We start from the raw sequence: 25088 nt of genomic DNA on the forward strand, positions 1-25088 counted from the left end.
TATCCGAGCTAACCAAAATGCTGTGGTTGAGTCAGTCAGTCGAATCTCTGCATGCAAGATGTCCCCCTGCGTCAAACTAGGAGAGCTGAACGCATCCAGCCTTGTTCCTGCTGATATCACTTCTTGTTCCCGTCTTTTTTTGAATGCAACCCGTTGGATCCGAAGGTGAATGGCAACATGTGGCCACAGGAGAACAATAAAAAACAAAAAAAAAAACAAAGAGATTTCTGTGGGTATCCTGTGTAACAGTCTTGTTGTTCCTAGAAGGGTTTTGCAGCATCGTAGGAAACAAAAAAATCCCAGTGGTCTCCTGATGGTAGAGGGTTGCTAGGTGACGTGGTTGCCAAGTTTCCAGGTAGGTAGATGAAATGCGTTGAGTGAACAGACAACGGCGGAGGGAAGAATGCGCGAGAAAGAGAAAAGTAAGGAAAGCAGTCGCTGAGGTACCTGGAGATAGAAGAGCATTCACTGAGTCGGGACCTGAATGCGTTTCAGTGTGGGCTTTACCCGTTAGTGTGTGTGTGTGTGTGTGTGTTCACTTCGTTTTCTCATCAAACACACACTTGGTTAAAAAAATGAGTCAATACTGAGGAAAACTTAAGAAAAACACGAATGTGTGCTGGTAATATTTGTCCGAGAGGACGAAGAGAGGGAAGTCTGGAGACGTAAAGTAGCAGCTTCTTTCATGCCGGTTTCTGGTTTTAGGATTCCACAGAGAAAAGATGACGTGGTGAGTGTGTGCATCTTTTAGAGGAAGTTGAACCGAACTGGAGGAAAATCAGCTGCTTTCTCTTCATATACTGGACTCTTTGGGCGGCAGGTCCACATTAGTTACCATGGGAACGGACGCGACAGTGGAGACCAGCAGAACGTGGTGGTCGGAGGTAGGCGGGGCGATGGTGGCGGTGAGGCGGCGGACCTGGGAGATCCTCTGCTCCACGCAGCCGGCGGAGAGTCGAGCCTCGGCGTCGTGATCCCAGCACTCCTCCACCGTCTCACAGATGTGCGCCAGACCCTGTCAGTGAAGGCAACAAGGATATTTCTGGATTTCTGACAAGAAAACAACAAGCGTTGCATGTGTAAAACAGCAGCTGGATCACTCACGCTGTGTTTGAACCAGAGGTCTTTGAGGGCCGGTCTCATCTTCTTGTGGACCACGACCTCCTGCAGGTCCTCGAGAGACGGATGCTGACCGACCTCCTCCTCAAACGGCAGCATGTACTCATCCACTGGGCCTGAACACACCACAGCCCAGAGTCTTTAACACGCCCACACTTCTTTCTTTTGTGATGTAACTACAGATCTGCTTTGACCTCACTCTGACTGTCACTACAGCCTCAACAAGATGACACTTAATGACACAAACAAGGTCAGCACATGACCCTGGGAGGTGGAACTTTCTGGACTACTATACTTTAGTCTGATTGTTGGTTGGTGGTCAAAGCCATCAGCTGTTTTTCACGAAAGAACTCAGCCGCGACTCAAAAGCAGATGCTAATGGGAATGCTAATGGCTAGCATGGCAGCACTGCTTTCCAGATATTTTGTTTTTGCAAAAATAGACATATAAAACTAAAACAGGCAGATTTCCATGAATGTTCCACTCTAAGTGGGTGTTAGCAACCTTTAGCAGTGGTTAGTATCACAGCATTAAGGTTATGGGTTCTAAGCATAGACTGTATATAAATATGGACAATGCGTCCCCACTTCCTTGCATTGGTCAAATTGACGCTATGTTCCAGGGGATACAGGCAGCACCATCTTGTGAGTTTGTTTACCATTACAATTAAATGAATGATAGAATATAGTAAAAACATTCTGATTACACCCAATAAATCTGAACTTTTGTTGCATAGTATCATTTGGTAAAACTCCACGTATTAAATGTGTTTTTCATTTTAGATAAATTGACTACTCAAAAGATAACTCATACATTCATTTAAAAAAGAATTGATAGGTTAATTGATTGAAAGCCCTAATCAGGACACAAGGACAACCTTGTCTGCCTGCAAAAAGGAAGATGGTTGAAACCAGCCAAAGGCAGAAGGGTTAGGCTACAGAGACAGCCCCTCTACCATCTATCGTCCACTCTAAGTACTTTTCTAGAAGTTGCAAAGAAAGCTATCATCATCTGACTAACAAGAACTAAGGAGTTGTGGAGCCTATTAACCTAATTTCAGAAAGAAATAGTTTCATGAGTTACAGTCGGTCAATCACAAGTCAAGAAAGTTTCCTCATCTGTCTGTCAGAGTCAGCGTTCAGCCTGCTGGGCTCATGAACACAGTTACGGTTCAGAGGTTGAAACATTTCAAAACCTGAAACTTTCTACAGCAGAGAACATCCATGTCACGTACCATCGGCAGCCTTGCAGCGGGACACCAGCTCCCACAGCACCAGGCCCATGGAGTACATGTCGATCCGAAGAAAGGCGTCTCGCTGGAAGTTGATGGCTCCTTCTAAGACCTCCGGAGCCATGTAGCGCCTGGTCCCCACCTGCTCACACAAACACATGTTTACATTGAGGAAACAGAGTCGAGTGTTAGTTCCTCAGACTTCAGTCAGCTGCAGCCGGAGCAGCTCACCTGTCCGTGCGTCTCTCCGGGTGGTTTCCCCGGCTCAAAGCAAACGGCGAGGCCAAAGTCTCCGATTACTGCTGTGAGGTCTGAACGCAACATGATGTTTTTACTCTTCAAATCCCTGAGGGGAAGAGAGAAAAAAAACAAGCTCAAACATGGATGACCCTAAACTACAAGCACACAAACATTTACTAATGTAAGGCCAAACATTTCTGTTCAGACTATTCACTAATTTTGGATTTGGGGGATTTTGGAGACAGACCTGTGAGCGATGGCCGGTTTGGGTCCCTCTCCCTTCTGTCGGGGGATGTCTTCATGAAGGTAAGCGATGCCGCATGCCATCGACTCAGCTATATGGCACAGCTCGGACCAGCTGATCACATTTCCTTTAAGGAAGTCCGACAGGGAGCCCTGCAGAGACACCAGATGCTTTGATGGTCACAGAAAATCCTTGAATTCTCTGGAGGTACTTTTAGATCCCAAATGTGCCAGAAAGACTGCTGAGGAAAGGAAACAGCAGACATCGAATCTTTTCCGTCTTCCTCACCCTCTCGTGGAACTCGGTGATGAGCCAGAGTTCAGCCTCCAGGTGACTCCCTCGTTTCTCCGCTCCGATGTACTTGAGGATGTTTTCGTGCCTCATACCCGGCGTGGTGAACACGCCTTTTTCATTCTGCCACGACTGCTTATTCTGATGGGAAGCAGAGGACGAAGATGAGGAAGAGGAGGAGGCGTTAAAGGGTTTGGAGACAGTCAGTCAACAGAGGAGCAGTCCCCAAGCAATGTGATTCCATACCTGGATGGAAAAGATCTTGACGGCTACGTATTCGTTCATAATCTGGGCCTTCCAGACGCAGCCGAAGCGCCCCACGGCCTTCACCTCCAGCAGCTGCAGGGGCTTGAGACCCAGCAGAGGGGAGGCAGGAGGAGGACCAGGATCCTGGAGGAGGACATATTGAAAGGAGAGTGAAGGTTTGAAGGTTTGAAAGTTAGAGACTGAGATAGAGAAACTAAAGCACAGGAGAGAGAAACTGAACCTTTAGATTCAGAATATTAGGGACAGACCATCAAAGAGATAAAATATACTGAAATATCTAAATAACTAAAAGTCAGAGAAGTCTCTCTCCATGATCCTGTGATGATTCTGTGAAAAAAGGTGCAGTAACAACAATCTACCACCAGATGGTACTGTGAGAACACTGGTTCCTTTAAATGTTTTTGGTCTACAAAAGCAATAAAATACATACAAATATTAGAGGATTTAAAATAAATATAAAAATAAAGTATATATTAAAAAACACTATTTTGCCAAAAGTTTTTTCTCATCTGCCTTTACACACATATGAACTTAAGTGACATCCCATTCTTAATCCATAGGGTTTAATATGACGTCGGCCCACCCTTTGCAGCTATAACAGCTTCAACTCTTCTGGGAAGGCTTTCCACAAGGTTTAGGAGTGTGTTTATTGGAATTTCTGACCATTCTTCCAGAAGCACATTTGCGAGGTCAGACACTGATGTTGGACGAGAAGGCGTGGCTCACAGTCTTTGCTCTAATTCATCCCAAAGGGATTGAGGTCAGGACTCTGTGCAGGCCAGTCAAGTTCTTCCACGCCAAACTCGCTCATCCATGTCTTTATGCACCTTGCTTTGTGCACTGGTGAGCAGTCATGTTGGAACAGGAAGGGGTCATCCCCAAAGTTGGGAGCATGCAATTGTTGACTCTGCAGAAAGTTGGTAACCTCTGCGCCTCAGTGTCCGCTGACCCCGCTCTGTCATTTTACGTGGTTTGCCACTTCATGTCTGAGTTGCTGTCGTTCCCAATCGCTTCCACTTTGTTATAATACCACTGACAGTTGACTGTGGAATATTTAGTAGCGAGAAAATTTCACATCTGGACTGGGATCCTATCACAGCACCACGCTGGAGTTCACTGAGCTCCTGAGAGCGACCCATTCTTTCACAAATGTTCGTAGAAGGAGTCTGCATGGCTAGGTGCTTGATTTTATACACCTGAATTCAATTATTTGGATGAGTGAGTGAATACTTTTGGCAATATAGTGTATAAAAATGACATTCCAGACAATTCATCTCTGAGGAACCGTGTAAAGAACAGTCTGAGGAACCGTCTTAAGAACAGTCTAGGGAAATCTTAACTTAAGACCTCAGACTGTCCTTAAGACTCTTTAGAACAATCTTAAGAACAGTCTGAGGATCAGTCTGGGGACCACTCACAGGAACAGACTTAAGAACAACCCGAGAAACAGTCAGAGGGACAGTGTCAGGACCAGTCTGAGGACCAGTCTGAGGAACAGTCTGAAGAACAGTCTGAAGAACAGTCAGAGGGAGAGTGTCAGGACCAGTCTGAGGAACAGTCAGAGGAACGGTCTGAAGAACAGTCAGAGGGAGTGTGTCAGGACCAGTCTGAGGAACAGTCAGAGGAACGGTCTGAAGAACAGTCAGAGGGACAGTGTCAGGACCAGTCTGAGGAACAGTCAGAGGAATAGTTTGAGGAACAGTCGTCCAGAACAGTCAAAGGGACGGTGTGAGGAACAGTTATAGGAACACTCTAAGGACCAGACTGAGGCAGAGTATTTAAGCGTAAGCTGCACCTCAGTGATGTCCACATGTCCGTATGGAGGCTTCCGGTGCTGGTACATCCAGACGACGGTAAGCAGAGTGACAGACAGCATGGTGACGGGCAGCAGGCAATAAATCAGCACATTCAGTACACCAACGCTGATGGACGGGGCCTTGATCACTGATACACACCAAGAAACAAGGACATACGTTTATTGAAAGGCTGCAGCAATTTTACCAGCTGTAAATGACAAAGATTAATAACATACATATAGGTTAATTCTGAAAATGAAGATCCAGTTATTAAGAAACTTCAGTTACATTTGAGATTTTAAGAAAAGTTAATAAAGCAATGCCATCAGTTTCCAACCAAGACTAACATAATACACTAAATACACTGTAGATGCACTCAATAATACACTGTAGAAACACTTTCCTTAGGAATGGTAGGACATAGACAGATGCATCAAACCTTCTGAAAATTTTAAATATAGCTACTTATTTATGCATGTGGTTCACAGAGCCAGTTAGACACAGTTTGTTCCATTGAATGAAACACTGAAATTATTCACTGATGAGATGAATCACAAACACTGGCAGTGGAATTCAGATGTGATACACTTCATGGCAGCTAAAGCATCCAGTTAGATCAGAAGAAGGACTCACATGGTCCGCTGATGTCTGGCAGGTGTATGAACTTCTCATTGCAGAAGTTTCCTTCACAGCAGCAAAAGAACACCTGAGGACTCTCCTCCGTTGCGACACACTCCTGACTGAGGGAGACAACAGATTCAAATTACGTCACTTAAAACTATGCAGGTGAAAGACTTTCATCATCCAATGGTGGTGACGTTAATATCATAGGGCGGCTGAGACTCAGTAGGTAGAGTGGGTTGTTCAGGAACCAGAGGTTCGATCCTCAGAACATGACACATGCTGAAACGTCCCCTAGCAAGACACTAAACCCCCAGTGCTTGGCACTGGTGTGTGAATTCGTGTGTGTTTGTGTTGAGTGAATGGATATGGGTCTACAAGGAACAGATTGACCAATAGGCAGAAAAGCCCTGTATAAATACAAGACTATTTACCATTTTCCACATTGTTCATCTGTGTTATATCTTGCTCTCCAATGTGGATACCAGAGCAGAGTCTCTTCTCAAAAGAACCCAAACTGCTCTCTCATCTCTCTGTGAGGATTTCAGTTCAATTTTATTGAGATAGCAAAGAAATGAATAAAATGGTCTCAAGATGTCTTACAGAACCCAGAGCTGTGCCAAGGTGACAATGGAAAGAAAAACCTGAAAAGAAGAGAAGGTATCAGTAACTACTGAAATACCACAAAGCATTCTTATTTTATAAAGGTTTTAGAAAATATAGTACCAGCTGGACTCTCTATCAGGCCATTGCATAACCAAGTTACCCAAAGTGTGACAGACTGGGTTTTTAGCTCTTGAAAGATTCTGGCTACAAAATACTACTTATACCGACTACAGAAGGCAATGTACACACAAGTCAAATTTTGGCCATTTTATTAAGCCTGTACATCATCAAATTCTACCATTTTGCACATCATAGAATCCATAAAAATACTGATATTTCCTTCATGTGGCCATTGTCCACAGATGTAACTCAGAAGGGAAACAAGGTATATCACATACCAGGGAAAAGGACTCGTTCAGTACGAGATGGCTCTGTTGTGTTTATTTTCCACTATTAGCCCTCTAGAGGGAGGCAAAGGACCATGTATGAAATTGAGGCACAGAGATCAGATCCTGTCAGACAAGTCACCATGTGGTGCATAGTTGATGGAGAATCATGTGGATAGGCTCAAAACGACCACAAAAGGTAATCAAAACTATATCATTTACAACTGTTGTCAGTTGTTTTTGGATATGATGAACTATTGAGACAAGAAATTCTCAGATACTGATTGTGAATTTCAAACTTTGTGTATTTTCTCTGTTGGCTGAGGCTAACTGGTTAGCTTTGTGACGGTTTCAAATGAGCATGGCAGAGTGGAGTTAGTTTCTACATTGAAAATATGATTATACACAGTCTACAGTGGAAATCAACTGTAGCTCCTGCGGCTGCCATTAAATCACTGCATGCTGCATGTCAAAGAGCCACTGATTCATTACTATATCAGCAATAAAAAGGTCAGAGGTCATCACTGACAGCCCCGTCTCCATTTGTAAGAGTTTGTGCTTCAGCTGCAGAGATATTCAACATCTGAGACCAGAGACAGGCTGCCAGAAGAAGTCGATATTTCTAATAGCGTTTATGTCAGTTCAGAATCAGCGTATTGATTCCTGGAGGAGTGCCTGAATACACAAAGAAAGATTAAGTGAACCAAAAACTAGTCCGTTGTCTACTATGCTGCTGCTGCAAACACCACCAACACAACTGCTACTATCAATACTACCTTAGCTACTACTTTCACACCAACCACCTCCTCAGTGATACATAGACTGTTACGCAGTGACAACTGACACATTGAAGCTCAGCACCGTGACAAGATCAACTTTTATTTGTGTTTGTCCTTTGGCTCCAGAGATCTCCTGTGTTGAGCGATGCTCTTTTCTTGCCGTCACTGTCGTAGTCTAAATAGCCGTGGGAGGCTAACAGCAGACGTGTCAATCAAAGGCATCTGGGGAACATATCATGGCAGCCATTTGCCAGCAGTTGTACTTGACCCAAATAGGAGGTTTTCTGACACCTCGGGAAAAATGGTAAATTTGCAGCATATCAGTTTCGTCAGGAGAGAATGTGGAGAACCAGTCAATGTCTTGGAACATGTCACTGCCTTCTCTTTGCTCTTTAGTCTCGTCACTGCTGCTGGTCGCTTATAAACATCACGGGATGGGTGTCTGGTTCCCCTATCATTGTACCTTTTCATATCAGACCCATGAACAACTGTTTTCTGTTTGTGTGTCATGACTTGGGGAGATGATCTATATTTTGGAACAAGTTGTAAAGTCTCTCTCTCTCTCTCTCACTGTAGGCACACATGTTAAGTTCTTATTTATTTCTCGATCTCTGCCCTGAAGTTAGTCGTTTTACAAAGCTCAGATTAGAACTCTTTTCAGGTGACCATTTATATTAATGATTGGGAGTTAAACTCCTCTTCCACAGATCACCCCTGTTGAGTTGGTGGTCTTTAATGTGTAACAGGACTTAAATTGTCTTCATACTACCAACGGAATGAGGTCAAATGTGTCCCAGATCACCTCCACATGTGGTCTGAGATCAGATCTCTCAAATGTGTCCTGGGTGTGTCTACACCTGGACTTTAAGCTGGACACTTATGACCAGATCATTCAAACAACCAGGTCTGAACAGGGCCTGGTTATTTGAAGTACTTCAACTAAAGAGGCAGACATTTTCCTCAGGAACTAAGCCTAAAACAGAGCTATCCAAATGAATGACTGAGTCCATAATATAAATGTTTAGAGCCTCAGACATGTTGGTGTTAGAGTAGGGCTCTGGGCTGAAAGACGTTTATCAGCCCCCTTCATCCATACTATAGCTGCTGGGTTATTATCTGACAATAAGTAGATATAATGAGTGTATTTGTACCGGTCGTAGCAGTTGAAGTCGTCCAGCCAGCATCCTTTTTTCACCAGCTCGATGGAGCCGGAGTTGTTCATCCATGATGCGTAGCAGTGCGAGCGCTTGTCCGTCTCGCCCTCGCAGCGCTCCACCCCGCTCTGGTTGGTCTTCTCGATCTCGTAGTTGATGTTGTAGTACAAACACTCCCTGGTGTCGGCCTCCCCGTGGCTCAGCCCTGCAACAGAGACGGGAGGCGGCTGTCAGTTGTGGACACAAACGATCATCACACTCCTGAAAGATCCAAAAAAGCTAAAAGCTGATGAGAACGCTGACCTCTCCGCCACCATCAAACTCCTTTTAATTAGAGCTCAAAATCTCTGATTCCTTACACAGAGAAGAAGATGGACAGAAGAAAAGGAAGAGAGTCATCAGTCATCGAACCTTGTGATGTTCTGAGAGGTTCAACAATAACAATGACCAATCCTTCTTTGCTCTAATCCTTCTCTTCTCCCTCCATCCTTCTCTTTCCTCTGCCTCCATCTTTCTCCTTGCTCTTCCCCCCACTCATAAAAAGGAAGATGAGGGCGACTGAGATAGAGAAAAAGAGAGAGAGCAGGTCTTCTCAGATAACAGGAGCCGAGTGATTTAACACACACACACGCACTCTGATGATTTTAACATGTTGACTCTAAAGGATCTCACTGGAATTAATAGTAGTAACATTCACTGCCACAAGGGGGTGACAAACCTTCCTGAACCCGAAAGCTAGATGCAAATAAAAGACCGAGGAGAAACACCACAACTTACACACAATCCCTGCCTTCATTGTTGCTAGGTAACGAGAAGCGTTGACATAAATAAACCCATTTATTGTCCGTACATGTGATGTGAGTGTGAATGGCGACCCTCGACATGAGAATACAGCTAAAGGAAAAGTCCAAGTTTCATTCACAGATGTACAAATGTGATTATGTTTGAATAAAACGTTATTATTAAGTGGTAAGCAAGTATTAATCAACTACCCAGAAAATAGTCGACAGGTTACTGGTTGAAAAAACAATTGTTTGTCGGCGCCCTAAAAGGAAACGTTACAAAACATAATCATCCTGTTGTTTTGCTCTTTCCTGCATCCCTCCTCCCACCTCCGTCATTTCAACTGGAGGATAACTCCACCAGTAAACTGACCTTCTCGTCCCGCTGCTGAAACTACCGACTTCTACTTCTGTAGTACACAGAGGACCCTCATCAATATTCTGGAGGTCAACTATTGCCATGGAGACCTGGCAGCAAATGCTGCCGTGTGTGTGCTGACATTTACTCCAACTTCTTTTTCAATTAAAAAGTCGAGCTACAGAAAGTTCATAAAGACACACACACTTCCATCTTTGTGGGAACCTTTAGTGACATACAGCCCAGACCCTGAACTGTGTCGCAGCAGGTCCGTGTTTTCATGGAGGAATGTTTGTTTAAGTCATTTTCATACCAATTAAAATAGAACATTATTACCACAGAATCTCTCTCTACTTTTCATGGCTCCTGGGACATATCAGGCAGAAAGTGAACATTTTGTCCTCAAAGTTGATTGTTAGAAATTAGAAATGTTAGAAAGTTAGAAATGTTCAAGTGGAAGGACTTGAACCACTTTGACAAGGATTAAACTGTGATGGCTAGACAACTGGGTCAGAGCATCTCCAGAAATGCAGCTCTTGTGGGGTGTTACTGGTCTGCAGTGGTCAGTATCTATCAACCAGATGACCCTGTCTCAAGAACCAGAGACAGGGTCATGGACAGGCAAGGATGATTGAGAAGGTTGGCCCGTGTGGTCTGATCCAACAGACTGCTGAAAATGTTGATGCTGGATTCAGAGCACACAGTGGATCACGGTTTGTTTTGTATGGGGTTTGTAACACAGACACCAGTCAGTGTGTCTGTGCTGACCCCTGTCCACTGATGAAAGGTCTTACAATGGACCTGGGAGCATCAGAACTGGACCACAGAGACATGGAAGAAGGTGGTCTTGCCTGAAAACAAGCCGGTGGAGGCAGCGTGATGCTTTGGTCAATGTTCTGCTGGGAGACCTTGGGTCTTGCCATCCATGTGGAGGTTACTTTGACTCATACAACCTACCTAAACATTGCTTCAGACCATGTCCATCCTTACATGGAAACTGTATTTTCTGATGTCCTCTTTTCAACAGGATAATGCTCCTTGGATCAGTAATGGTTTGAGGAATGACAGCGGCGTCAAGGTGTTAACTTAGCCTCTAAATTACACAGATCTGATCCATTTTGTGGCTCAGAGAAACTAATTGCTGCATCTTCAAACTCCAAACATCCCACTTTATGTGTAGACCAAAATAAAAGCTCAGATGCTACTGAAACACACCTGTCGCACAGCAGCAGGTAAGTCATCTGAGTTTAAGGAAGTGTCCCAAGAAACTACAGAACCAGTGGAGACAAAATCCCAGCCATTGTAATGAAATAGAGCTGGGTTTAGAAAAAACTATGTTCCGATTCAAACTGACACAATGCGATGCTGATTCATTAAATCCTCAGACTGATTTTTTAAAAATATTTTCTTTCGTCATACTACATCGAAAAGTATGACGGCAGAGAAGATCTGGAAAAAAGCAAGGACAAAAGATGAGAAACTACAAGGACAACGTTGTGGAGAAACCACAAATCTGTGTACCAATGACAACGTTAGTTTAAGCTTTAAGCAAAATAGTTTTTGAACTGAAATACCGCTAAATGAATTGGTATTAAATCAAACTGAACTGAATCAGGAGATCAGTAGGCATCAGCATCAGCATATGGCGGCCTGTGAGACACACATTAAAATGTCTGAGCCGACACGCACAGCTCCATTGTTAGAGTGAGATCATCTGACCCTGGACGTCAGCACTCACACAATATATATATATTAATATATGCTAGTCAGCTTTGTGTGTCAGAGTTCTGCTGGACTTTGAAGTTGTCGTCTGCCAGATGATGTCCATCAGTTGGCGTTTGTGAGTCATGTGTGAATTATCTGTTTCATCAACATTTTTATGCTGATATATCAAAAAAAGTGTTTAAAAAAAAAACAAATGGACTTGTAGAACTGGGCTTTCTACAAGTCCAGTTGCCTTTTTTTGAACGCTTTTTTGGATATACCATGACCTGGATGACTGAGAACCAGACATTTTTTTGCTGAAAAATTGTCAGGCTTTCATATATTTCTTTTGGATTCAGGGAGTAAAATGATACAGTAAGTGATAATGTTGGATTTAACCTTGGTTTGTTTCACAAATAAATCAAAATAGTTCACTCACATCCTTAACACTATGTTTTGCAAACTGTTTATTGCTGGTCAGAATTTTGCAGGACATTTGGAATCCAGAAAACAATCAAATAATCGAGTTCTGCTGTTTATGTATTAGAGTTCTGTCTATGAACATGTTCAGTTGGTTGAGCATCCAAGTTACGTGGAGAAAACAATATGGCTGGACACTACTGATTTCCTCGATTAAATTCATATAGTGATTTCTTAGTTTCAAAACAATTTTTAGTTTTGAACAAGTTTTTTCACCGGTTCCAAAGATTTGTGATGTACATACTTCTTAAATCGTGACAGTGCTCTCAGTGTTGGAACTTCTGTCATGTTCTGGATCTTTTGGGTTTTTATGAGGTACATCTGTGGGCGGTATCCACCTGAAACGGATACCCATCTGTGGTTAGAGGAATCGGTTTTGATCCTGTTGCAGACCCAAGCCAAGAGTCTGAAGTTCTTTCAAAACTTGGATAAAACGTCTTCTAGAAACCCAAAATCCAAACCCAACAAGTCCAGATGTTGTTGTTTCAGCTTTTTTGTTGGATAAATATTTGAGTCATTAATGCTAAATCACAAGACTGTGGTGTTTGCATTTCAGACATTCATTATTGTGGTTTCATCCAACAAAAACTAACAGCAGGTGTTCCTCAAGGTTTCACTTTAGGACCACTTACGCTTTTTTATTTTTTTATTTTTTTGCATTTTGTCGTATTCTGTTCACTTAAAATGAGGGAATCCATCCTTAAGCTTTAATCCTGATAAAACAAAAGTAATAGGTTACTGTTCATATCGTCATCTATGACCACAGACATTGTCATGAAAAGCAGGTGTCGATGTTTCAGCTTAGAAAAGGATTCAAACTCCTCCAGCTGCAACAACTCAGACAACATAATCACATTAACATGTCTATGCTACATATGTCTGAAAGTGTGACTTCTGATGTCCAGGCTGTCCTAATGACATGCACACATACGTGAGTGAAATGCAAATGACTCAGATTGTGTGTGTGCACCACTTTATAATGCAAAATGACCATGGACGAATTACTAAGAACCTTTGTGAGGCCCAGACACCAGGGTCAGAGGTCACACACACATACACACACACACACATATATATCATATATATATATATATATATCAACACACACACTCAGGCATCTGGCGGGCCCATTGTGTGTGTGTGCATATGTTAGTGAGATCATAGGGCCACATATGAGATGCAAAGCCATGGGAACTCTTCACAGACACACACAGATCCATTTCATTATTCTGCGAGACATTCACATGTTAGAGGTCACAAACACACAAGTCCTGTTTCTATCTTTGTGAGGACCTTCCATTGACATAATGAAAGGTCGAACACACTGATTCATGGACAACTTGCCCCATCTATTGAGCCACGGGCTCAGATTCACAAGGTCGCAATCTGATTAAATTTAATTAATTTCAAGACTTCTGAGATATGAGATATTTCAGCTGCAATATTGTCCTCCTAGTTTCTTATCCTTCATGGGTCTTTCCTTTTGTCCAGCTCTTCTGTTGTTATACTTTTTAAATCAGCATTCAGGGCTGACAGTGCTCCCAGAGTTGGAGCTTCTGTCATTTTCTGGATCTCCCTCACAGCTCAACTAACAATTCTAACCAGAGGCCGCAGACAATTTTATGAGCCAATATCAAATTTTTAGAATGAGGACCAATCTGAATCATCCATTTGAGTTGAGGACCAATTAAAATGTCCTGTCAAGGATTGGACCACATCACTACATGAAGACATGTACACACACTGGAGAGACTCTAGAACTCTTCAAGAAATTAAGTTTTTTGGAAGTGGGTTTATATAGTTAAAAAGTGTTTTGTTCAAAGAAACGAATCAATCATTTTGGTGTGAAGTTTAACTTGAAAAGCTCTTGTGATCCTTTGGACTCTTCCCTCCTTCCCCTCCTGGCCTCTATCCAGCTGGAAACCCAAACTGGGCTTCCCCTCCCCAGACTTTCACAAACACTCGCCTCTATTTATAGCTGCTCACAAGTCGGCCTGAACGCTGCTCAACTGTCCTCGGTGAAAATGAGAAGGGGGGGGGGGCACTAGAGCTTACGGCTAACCAAACCTCGCTCCTTCTCTCCATACAATCACACACAGACACACAACAACCACAAGTGCCATCAATCACAGTCTGGTTGGCCCTGACAGCACAGAGGGCCGCAGACAATAGAGTTGACCTCCAAGACAGTGGGCCTCAACGCTGGAGAGAGCAAACTCACTGCACTTTACTTCTGCCCGTCTAGCCTGCATCTGTTCCTCCTTGCTTTATTTCAGAGACAGAGAGTAAAAAAATCCTGACTCAGATACCGACGTACAACCAATAAACCGAAGCCGTCCTGGGGACAACAGCCCAAACACAACATGGAACAATCGACTGTCAGACATGTGTAGGGCTAGGTTTAAAAAAAAAAAAAAAAATGATGATCTTGATTTTAAAGACCCAACATCAACACACAAAATCCTTGCATCGAGTTTGATAGAAACATGATTGGATTTAAAAAGTATGACGATAGAGAAGAGCTGGCACAAGCAAAGATAAATGAAAGATGAGAAACTAGAGGGAAAATATTGTATAGATACTACATGAATTGAATGAATGTAATCGGGACCTTGAGAATTGAAATTTAATCAGTTCAGGAAATCAGCAGGGATACCCACCCCAACATTTTTATACATAATAGCTGCGGCTAACAATAATTTTGATTAGAAAGTAGTGAAAACCACCCATCACAACTTCCCAGAGTCCACATAGATGTATTTATAGTGCGGGTTTTACCTACGTACTTTGGGGTTCAGGAGTTTCTTAGAGAGGATCCAGGTGTTATTTTTCTGATTGGATTTAACAGGTTCTTTGAAAGGTTAAAGGCGGTTTTCCATCAGTTTCGGCATGTTCTACCATGAAACCGCAAGTTTCATATCGTGCTGGGTGTCCCTTCTGATTTTCTGGATTGTTCTAGTTCATTTAGAGATATTTCTGTTAACTATTTAAGTTCATTTGTGGTATCTTCCCAATATTTTCCCTCTAGTTTCACATCTTTCATATGCCTTTCCTTTTGTGCAGCTCTTCTCTGTTGTCATTCTTTTCGTGGACTAATCCCTTTGTCTCACAAGATTTGTCGTAGAGAACCGGTCCGGAACCACAACCAGAAACCTTGTAGGGTGTTGTCTATTAAGAGTAAAGAGCTCTGCTGAGGTTGGTATGTGGCTCCTCAGAGAGTGACTGTAATTTCCTGATCCTATTCTACTTTGATGAGTATAAGATCCGGACACACCAACTCAAAGAATTACCGGCAGCGATGGCAGCCTGACATCTCCCATGTGTCTGGATCAAAGAGTTGCACTACTGCCAATGATACAGCTGGTACATACATTCTGCACCGGAATGTTGTTTGAATGTTTTTGTTGTTTAATTTACTTTCCACCACTTCCTGTCTCTTCTTGCGCTCTAGCGGTCTTCTGACCAACACACTATGCCACTGATTCAACCAAAGGTTCAACTAGAGCCTACGGAGTAGTCACAGACGACCACTGACAACCCGAGAACATCTGACCGTCAGTGGTTGAACTGAAAGGATGTTTGGGCTGTTTAATATTTTACATCTAGCAACAGCACTAGAAGCTGGGATACTTGAGTGTGCTCTAAGTATTTAGAATATACTTTCAGGGTTTCTTAAGGACTTTGCATGTGGTGTTTCACAGTTGTCTTGTTTCAGGATTCAGCCCAGAGTTGTGGTGAGTCTTTGGTTCTCATTGGAGATGTTCTCACCTCATTAACCTTTACACCGTTTCATTCTTTCGTCATATATTTGAATTCGACACACTGACTGAGCTGCATCTGTTTGCACCCCGCGGGTTGACAAATATACAGATGTCGGCTACAGTTCAGACTCCAGAACTGTGAGTACATGTGCAGCGTGTTCCCATGTGAGCACGTGAACAGATGGCTGCTGGTTCAACGAGTGATCTGCAAAAGGCGCACGCACGGAAACAAACACAGCAAATCAGAACGAGAGTGCTGTCACAACCAGAGGACGTAGCACAATTCAAAGACGAGGCTTGAATGAAAAAAAAGTTTGTATGAACACATGTTCCAATGCTTCTGATATTATATCCTTTCAAAAAGCATCCGAACCCTTAAAATACCATTACCCCAACAACACTTTTAAGACCTGAAAACACCCTGAAGGCTGATTTAAAGTACTGCAGGACATAGATGCCGTCGCCTACGACGGCGCAAGCGATCTATACTGTGTGCTCGTCAGTCTGGCTCACTGTAAAAACACCACCCAAATGCTAGCCGGCGCTGCGTCCTGGCTCACTTTCTACTTCCTGCTTCACTTTCAACAATGGCGAATGAAACTTTCGCTGAAATTTCCGCTCTGAACCTCCTCACTTAACCTTTCCTCAATTTGTTTCAGCTTTGTTGATCCAAAACAATCAATTAGAAAATTGCGGAGATGAAGAAGCAGCCGGAAATAAAGCAGAAACACGCTCTTGAGGTCTGCGTAGTTGCAATGCATAGCTACATTTCTGGGGAGGTTCTGGACTGCCAAATTAGCGCAGAAGCATAGACTGCAAACAGAACAAGTCCACGCCAACTTCAGACTGAACCAAAACCACCACTTTTCGGGACCTTTACCAAAGGGTTTTTGTTGTATAAAGTCAGAGCCGTCATGTAGATCCTGGTCCACAGTTGTCCCACCATCCAACACAACCTCCCCGGGAGTCTCAGATGAAGCCCTTCAGTGTGGCCAACTGTTCATCAGCACTGCTGCCACAACAACAAGTCAGTGACAGAAACATAATGAGTGCGCGTCCACGTCCAATCATGGTGGCATGATGGTGGCATATTTTCTTTCTACTGCTGTTTTTACTGTTGATACTGAGCACCTTGCAGAGCTGAAAACAGAATCTCGTTGCTCTTTACAACCCATGTTCTGCTATTCTATTCCCGTTAGTTCAGTTTGATTGTTGGTTGGTGGCCAGAGCCTTGGAGTCGTCGTCATGTTTCAGACAAGAACTTGATAAAGCAATGACAATGGCAAAGCTAATGGCGGTGTTCATTTCTTTGCATATAGACCTGTAAAACTAAAGTTAAATCAAAATTAACACTACAGATGCTAATTAACAGAACATAATACGGAAACAATAACAGTCTTTTCTAATAACACTGAATAAATCTGAATATTTTTATGAGAAAATATTAAAATAAATGTTTAATGGTGGAAGTGACTGTCGTTAATTTGTGATTAACTAAAGGATTAATCCAAAAAAACAAATGGTTTGTTGCAGTCCTAGTCATGATACAGAGACAGAGGTACTAATGCTCTGATTTGACAGCTTGTATCAGTGCGTTTGTACATTTCTGGATCTTTTCGGGTTCAGCCGTGAATCTTTGCAAACTTGAGAACACTCAGGAGTGAGAGTCATTCCTATGGTCCCCGGGGGAGAGCGAGGGGGAAGGGAGTTAGTCTGGACCCTGGGAGATGTCAGACCCCCCATCTGTCACAGCCAGACTCCAAATTTTACGGCCCAGCAAACACAATGCACACCAACACTCTGCCATTTACTGCTTTTACCCTATAGCATAATGACAGAGGGCTCTGATTGGGCTGTTTGAACAGAGCTGGACATGTCCTAGGCTCGGTTGCTGGCCTCAAACAGCATGAGCTGCTAGATGGCAAAACTGGGATATGACTGAATTCAAACTTTTAAAAATAAGTTGGACTTACAGATTTATACAGAAACAGCCTCTGAAAACTCAGAAATAAATCCCTGCAAGAAGTTTTGACAACTGGTGAGAACAGTATTTGAGTAAACTGACCACTTTCATTGGATTAGAGTGCCCCAAACCCTGAAAGCACTAAAAACGTTGATGCTGACGGTTGATGGTGGATGTTGGAACGAAGTGTGCAGCTTAAAAATTCAGAATTTTTACACTGCTGCATGAAAACGACTCAACGCATCAGCAAATTTTCCCACAAGTCCTGAAAGTCCACAAAGAGAACACAATCAAACAGAAATACTATGCTAGTGTATTTGTTTGTTCAGGAGCAAAAGTTAAGTGCACCTCTAGGATTACAAGTTAATGTCAAGGCCAAATTCCCTTTATTCAGAAGTGTTTCCCATCAATGTAATGTTGTTTATACCTCTACGGGACTAGACGCCATTTATACTTGCACGCGGGTTAATTTTTATATCTGCTTCCTGCTTCACTTTCAACAATATTGAATGAAACTTTTGCAGAGTCGTATAAATGTTTGTATCTCCGAACCTCCTCAGTTAACCTTTCCTCCATGTGTTCCATCTGTGTTGATCAAAAACAATCAATTTGAAAATTGCAGAGATGGAGAAGCAGCCGGAAATACTAAAGCGGAAACACGCTTCTAACAAGCGGACCAATCACAGCTCTTGCGGTCTGTGTCTCCACAATGCACAGTGACATATCTGGGGAGTTGCATGTCAGGCTACGGCGTTACGGTCTGCGTAGAGTAACTAACGCAAAAGCCTAAACCGCCTATTAGATGTTGTTCAAAGCTCTGTTTAGTGTCAAAAATCTGTGATTTGTCATAATCTGATCTTCACAACACAAGTTTGTGGAAGTGTATGGTGGCATGGACATAGGAGCTATGTGAGGTACTCAGAAACAGCTGCTCCAGGGCAGCACATTTAGTTAATTTAAGATTGAATCCGGACCCAGATCAGCTGACACTCAAAATTAAATGATATGGACTGGATCGGGGGATGGGGCAACAATGAAGACCATAACAGCTATGACTGGTCCGAAATGCATTTCTTTGTCCACGTGCCTCAACAGCCGAGAAACCTCAGAAAGTTCTCCCTCCTTCAGCCTACTAAAAAACCATCTACTCAGATGTCTTCTATATGTTCTGCAGTGATTTCAGTGAAAGTAACTGCTGATCCACATTTATTCACTTCAGTTTGGACTGCAGGAACTTGTCCTAATGTTTTAGTGGAGAAATTACAGAACAATGCAGACCCACTAGTACACAGGCAGAAATGCTTTCACTGGCGTAGGCTCCACATAGACCAGCTGCAGGAATGAAAACAAGAATGAATTCATAAAAAAACTTGATTACAAGTAAGCTGAGTGTGTGATGTCATTGAAAAACGTACCATCATGTGGTTAATTATTAATGCAAACAGGCTGATGTATGTCAAGGATCCATGTGGAGTTCAGTTAATTCCTTCACAATGACTGCTGTCTCTTTATTAGTGGAACTTTTTCTTTCTCTAGTGCAAACATTACTCTGAGTGTGGACGCTTCTAGGGTTCAGTTCTAATCTGAGCTCAGTGAACAATTACTACTAACCTATCAATTAGGCCGCTCCATTGATCTATTACCTTCTAATCAAATTATTAACCAGCTCTGACGTGACTGGTTTAATGCTGTTCTTATCTCTCTGCATGGCACAATGTGCGTTTGCGTTGTGCCACTTAAAAGTATTTTCACTCCTCAGAATTTTAAACAACTCTGCAATGACTTAAAACATTGGCTGATTTTCACTGAAAGTAGACAGAGGGGTCCCAGTCAAACAGAAGAATTAAACTTGTGTATTTGTTTAATCAAGAAAATGAGCCAATATTACATATCTGGGTTGAACCCTTGTTTTCAGTATCAGGTGTGACCCCCTTGTGCAGCAATAACAGCAACTAAACATCCCTGATAACTTCTGATCAGTCGTCCACAGCAGCTTGGAGGAATTTGCTCCACCGTGGTCTCATAACGAATCAGAAATATTTTTTGTGTTGCTTTTTAAAACCCGATGTATGTGCTCTTGATTATTATTATCACTATAATTATTTAAAGAGAGTTGGTCATAACTCAGAGGAAACGACTCCAGAGGTAACGTGAACTAGCTTAACGTTATAAGAGCTAGCTAGCAAAGTTAGAATGAAAGTCAACTGTTTACTATACTTTATTTAATCTTACTTATATTTGTCCATAGAATGCCATGTCTCAACAGCTTGTGTTTAGTATTCATGTACATGAACCGCACAGGCTGCTGCTATTTGTCGCTAAAGAATAATTTAAAGACAGACTGATACAAAACACATTATCTTATTTTATGTCATATACTGTATAAACAGTTTTTAATAGTTTTTAATAAGACAGTAGATGGTCCCATTCATCCAGAAAACGTTTTCACAATAGTCTTCGAGCTTGTCCACATGATGTTGATCGACCTGACTTTAATAATGACTTAAAATCCTAGAGGTACACTTACTCTTGCACCTCTCAATTTCCTGAATAAACAAATACCAGAGCATAACATTTCTATTTAATTTACTTGATGGGGTTCTCTGTCTACTGTCAGAACTTTTGACAAGTGATGTGATATAGTACCCCTCATCCCCTCATCCCCTCATCCCTTCTCACATCTCCCTTTTTACAATGTTACATCGCTTTGCTTGTAAAGGTGCAGTGACAGGTATATGTTCCTGCAGCCCACAACAAGACCTGGACCTGAAATCAGAAAACCAACACATCCTGAAACCTGAATAGAACAGACGAGCAGGGACCTACTTGCAGCACATGATGGAGAAGACTGGCAGACAGTCAGAGACAAAGGACACGTTTGATTAGTTAAAAATGGGCCACCAGGTATCAGGTCGGGTTCCTAGACTTACTCTATACTTGCTCTGTTTCAGTAAAAAGCAGCTGCAACAAATCTACGCCTGTCCAAATGTTGCTTCACTGCACTTCAAACGACTCACAGATACTGTATTCTTTTTGCTCTCTTGCTACATTTTTCCCGATTCAATTTAATTCAATTCCATATCAATTCATTACAGACAGAGATGTGTTCTGCTCTGTCATCACACTTGTTAAATCCAATCATCTTTCAGGCCTGACAGTGCTCTAGGAGTTGGAGCTTCTGTCATGCTCTGGATCTCCCTCACACGTCGACTAATCTTGTAAGATTTCTAACAAGAGGCTGCATGGTAGAAGACAAATCATCACCAGCATTCACTGTCCCCCTTCAGTTCCACACACGTTTTGGAGTATTGGTGGCTCACTTAACCAGCACAGCTACCACAGCACTCTGCAGAGACATGCCATCCCATCATTAACCCACCTCTTCAACAGGATAATGACTCCAAACAGACCTCCAAGCTCTGTAAGGGCTATTGGACCAGAAAGGAGAGTGATGGAGTGCTGCGTCACATGACCAGGCCCCCACAATCACAGACTTAAGGCTCATTTAAAGTACTGTGGGACTAGACACCGTAGCCTACGCAGGTAGCCTACGCCAGTGCGTGCCATTTATACTTGTGCGCTCGTCAGTCTGGCTCACTCTGTAACAACGCCACTCAAACGCTAGTTGGCGTTGTGTCTTTTTTGCCTGTCGGGTTCATTTTTGTTTCTACTTCCTGCTACACTCTTCACTTCCTGCTTCACTTTCAACAATGGCGACTGCAACTTTCAGCGAAATTTCACCAAAGTTGAGTCATACAACTGTTTGTATCTCCCAACCTCCTCAGTTAACCTTTCTTCGATGTGTTCCATCTTTATTGATCCAAAACAATCAATTTGATACTTGCAGAGATGGAGAAGCAGCCAGAAATACTAAAGCGGAAACACACTACTACCAAGCGGATCAATCACAGCTCTTGCGGTCTGCATCTCCGCAACACATAGTTACATTTCTGGGGAGTTGCATGTCAGGCGTTAGTGTCTGCATTAGGGTCTGCGCTGTGGCCTTAGCTACGGCGTCAAATTGACGTAGAAGCCTAAACCGCCTATTAAACCCAACAAGTGCTCAGCAGCAATACTGGGAACTCCTTTCAGAGAGTTGGAAAACCATTCCAACTGAACACCTCATGAAGCTGACTAAAACTAGAAGAATATTCAGAAGATGTTCAGAAGAATATTATTCTCAGTGAGGAAGGACACATGCTGCTAGTTTCATAAATCTTTGATTTGATTAGAAAGTAGGGCTGGGCTTTAAATAAGGCTTTTCCCATTCAAATCTTGATAAAGGTCAAGCATTGAGTCATAAAATCCTCTGATTGACTTTAAAGATGTCTTCCATCTCCTGCATTCTCTGGTTTGAAATCTCAGTGGACGGTGTGAGGGAGATCCAGAACATGACAGAAGCTCCAGCTCTGGGAGCACCGTCAGGTCTGACGACTGGTTGGATTTAAGAAGTAAGACGACAGAGAAGAGCTAGAAAAAAGGGAAAATATTGTAGAGATAGCACAAAACTCTGGAACCAATGAGAACATTAGTTTGAGTTTAAAGTAAAATAGTTATGAAACAGCATACTGTTGCTGATTCAGGAAATCGGTTCCCAACCCTAGTAGAAACAACCACATCAAAAATAAGAGACAAACAAGAGGGCGGCCAGGAGACGGAGCAAACGTCAGGATCAACAGGACCTGAACAGATTCCTCCAGTTCCAGGTGAGTATCTGGTCCTTCCTGACACTAGTCACATGCGTTACAGGTGGACACCACCCACAGACGTTTTAGATATACCATGACCTGGATGACAGAGAATCTTCACAGACAAACACGAGCAGATTTGTAACCAATTTCACCTCAGACAATCTCCAAGACAAATGAATTAAACATCTGAGGAGACTGCAGGTTGTGTGAGGCTGCCACAGAGGAACCAAGAACAAACCAAGCCATCAGACAGCATGTTTTTTTGGCTCCTCTCCTCTTCACTCTGGAGGAGATGAAGCCGATCGATGATCCTGGTTGATCAATAGCTAGCCGTTCACCTCGCTGAGCCTCTGCCTGAGGATCTCTGGAGTATTTTTCCACGCACACGCCTCTTCTCCACTACTACGAGGCTACATGACACAGCTCTCCATTCATCCACTGGGTTGTAGTAAAACGCGCGTGGACGGCACCGAGCCGCGCGCACGGGGAGGGTATACAGAAAAAAAATATATAAGGGGGCAAATTTTATTTATTTATTTTTTTTAAATTAATTTCTTAATTCCGGGATTGAACTGTGTGAGTCCGCTCTGCTGGTCCGGTATTGATCCGCCTGCCGGAGCAGACAATGGAGCTGCAGCCGTGTGCGTGCGTGCGTGCGTGCGCGCACATGGTTGCAGCCAAACAACCGACAGCGGATAAAAAGCAGAACGGACAGAGGTGACTCCTGCTGCCCACAAACACATCTACTGCCTGGTTTACTGCCTGGTTCACAGCCTGACAAAGGACGAGTGGTTTCGTCAGTGTCTGGACCTGGACCAGAACCAGACCCCCCTCCCCACCACCACCACCACCACCACCACCTTTCTCTATCTCTCTCTCTGCCATGTGCTGCAGCTGGTATAATCCAGACAAATCACTACAACATCCCTACCCAGACCCAGATCTCTGCAGAGGGACCGATATCTGAACGCCAGCGGGCCGGTTCTCCTTACCTGCACACAAAGTTCCCAGCACAAGTGCACAAGTCAGCCGGGGCAGCCACATATTTCCTCTAGTCAGAGGCGGTCGCCGCTGCGCCGCCAGCCTTGCTCCTGCTGTCCTCCGGGTCCTCCTCCAACATTTAGAAGACGAGCTCCAGAGGAGCGCCGCGTAAAAGCCAACCCGGGCTCCGGGAAGCGGCGTGTCCGCAGAGCTGCTGTATGTATGTGTGTGTGTGTGTATCTGTATGTGTGTAACAATCCAGCCAAGCAGATTCCTCGTCCTCCTCCTCCTCCTCCTCCTCCTCCTCCAAAACGCACCAGACCCGCACGGCTCTACGGAGAAGTTGGCAGCGGCTCTGGAGCCATGCACGGCGGACAGCAGCGATAGATCAGCCCGGTGTCATTCACAGCCTCAGCCCGCGGATAGTTCCAAAAACCAGTCGGTAAAAAATAACCCAGAGCCAACAACAGGCATTGGGAGGTGGAAACAGCCTGCAGACCAGCTCTCCTCTGCCCGCCTCTCCCTCCTTCTCTCTTTCTCTGTCTCAGGCTCCGTGCTGCTCTCTCCACCACCTTGTCCTCTCTCCCCCTTTCTGGTCGGGGCTACTGGGGACAAGCGGACAGGCGGTGCTGTCAAGCTGCACCGAGCGCCTACGCATCACAGGACTCCTCCTTCCAAATAAAAGCAGCCCTCGAGTCTGCCTTGAGTTCTGTTAGCAAATAAAATCAGTAGATTCAGAGTTTTCGCGACAGAACCGAGTGCCTCCACATCCAGGACCGCCTCTGCTGTCACAGTCTCCAACACAACATATCACTGAAACCCTTTAAATGTGGCGCTTAACAAATTTTATTCTCACCCGGAGTGACCTGAGATGATTTTATTTTGACAATTCGGACCGGAAGCGGGTTCTTTCCTTTTGGGGGGCTTGACGGTGTTTGGTGCAGCCGAGCTGAACTGAGTCCAAGATGGCTCCGAGAGGGAGAGAGAGGGAGAGAGGGAGCGGATGTTTCAGCACAAAAGTAGGAATGTGATGAAAGATTCAGCTCCTCCAACAGCTGAACGCTGGAGATATTATGGTCACAGGTGCATGATGGGTAATGTGCACTTTCCTCTCTGAGCTGCAGGCTAAGGGAGAGCTCCACAAAAGGTCATCAGATGAATTAAAAGGACCATGGAAACGGATCAGATTAGATTACATACAATAAATGTGCAAATAAACGTAGGAGGATAGCAATAAGATGTTTTTATACTGAAAATATAAAATATTAAGCATTGGGTTATTTCAAAAGAGTTATTTAACATACATCCATATAGTAATCATTAATAATACAGACCAATAAAACAATTACAAAGACAAAAACAACATGTTTAGAACTGAAGGTTAGACATTTTCACACTGCCCTTCGGTCTGCAGTAAATATAGCTTAGCTTAGCTTAGCTTAGCTTAGCTTAGCTTAGCTTAGCAGGGTTAGCCGGGGGTGAGCTGAGGTCTCTGCAGCTGCAGCGTCAGATTGGTGTTTACATGTGAATCAGTCAGTCGCTGCAGATTTGGAGTTTTGCTTCTCTTGAAGGTAAATTCAACTAAACGTCAAAGATATTCTCCTGCCTGTAATCACATTGTATCTATAAATGTA

At 43.4% G+C, this 25088-nt stretch overlaps 1 protein-coding gene across 2 annotated transcripts; it reads right to left on the reverse strand.

Annotated features, from left to right (window-relative positions):
• Nucleotides 1–23697, reverse strand: acvr2ba (activin A receptor type 2Ba). Of its 2 annotated transcripts, XM_084566079.1 has the most exons (11): nucleotides 23466–23697; nucleotides 8732–8939; nucleotides 5822–5928; nucleotides 5188–5336; nucleotides 3372–3515; nucleotides 3123–3266; nucleotides 2838–2986; nucleotides 2582–2696; nucleotides 2354–2492; nucleotides 1105–1235; nucleotides 1–1015 (listed from the first exon to the last, which is right to left on the reverse strand). In XM_084566079.1, exons 1-11 carry the CDS (start codon nucleotides 23515–23517, stop codon nucleotides 794–796), a joined length of 1560 nt encoding a protein of 519 aa, XP_084422205.1. In that variant the 5' UTR covers nucleotides 23518–23697; the 3' UTR covers nucleotides 1–793. The 2 variants fall into 2 exon arrangements, with proteins under 2 accessions (XP_084422205.1, XP_084422204.1); XM_084566078.1 differs by having other exon boundaries at nucleotides 1–1235.
• Between the last annotated feature and the right edge of the window lie 1391 nt (nucleotides 23698–25088).

This window comes from Chelon labrosus (assembly GCF_963514085.1).
Source record: "Chelon labrosus genome assembly, chromosome: 18".
In the NCBI taxonomy this organism is placed as follows: domain Eukaryota; kingdom Metazoa; phylum Chordata; class Actinopteri; order Mugiliformes; family Mugilidae; genus Chelon; species Chelon labrosus.

Excerpts from the sequence above, each read along its gene's own strand:
- acvr2ba (XM_084566078.1), bottom strand. The coding sequence starts at position 23,517 with ATGTGGCTGCCCCGGCTGACTTGTGCACTTGTGCTGGGAACTTTGTGT. Across the intron at positions 8,940-23,465 it reads GCTGGGAACTTTGTGTGCAG|GGCTGAGCCACGGGGAGGCC; the intron begins GTAAGGAGAACC and ends TCTCTGTTGCAG. Across the intron at positions 2,697-2,837 it reads AAACCGGCCATCGCTCACAG|GGATTTGAAGAGTAAAAACA; the intron begins GTCTGTCTCCAA and ends TCTTCCCCTCAG.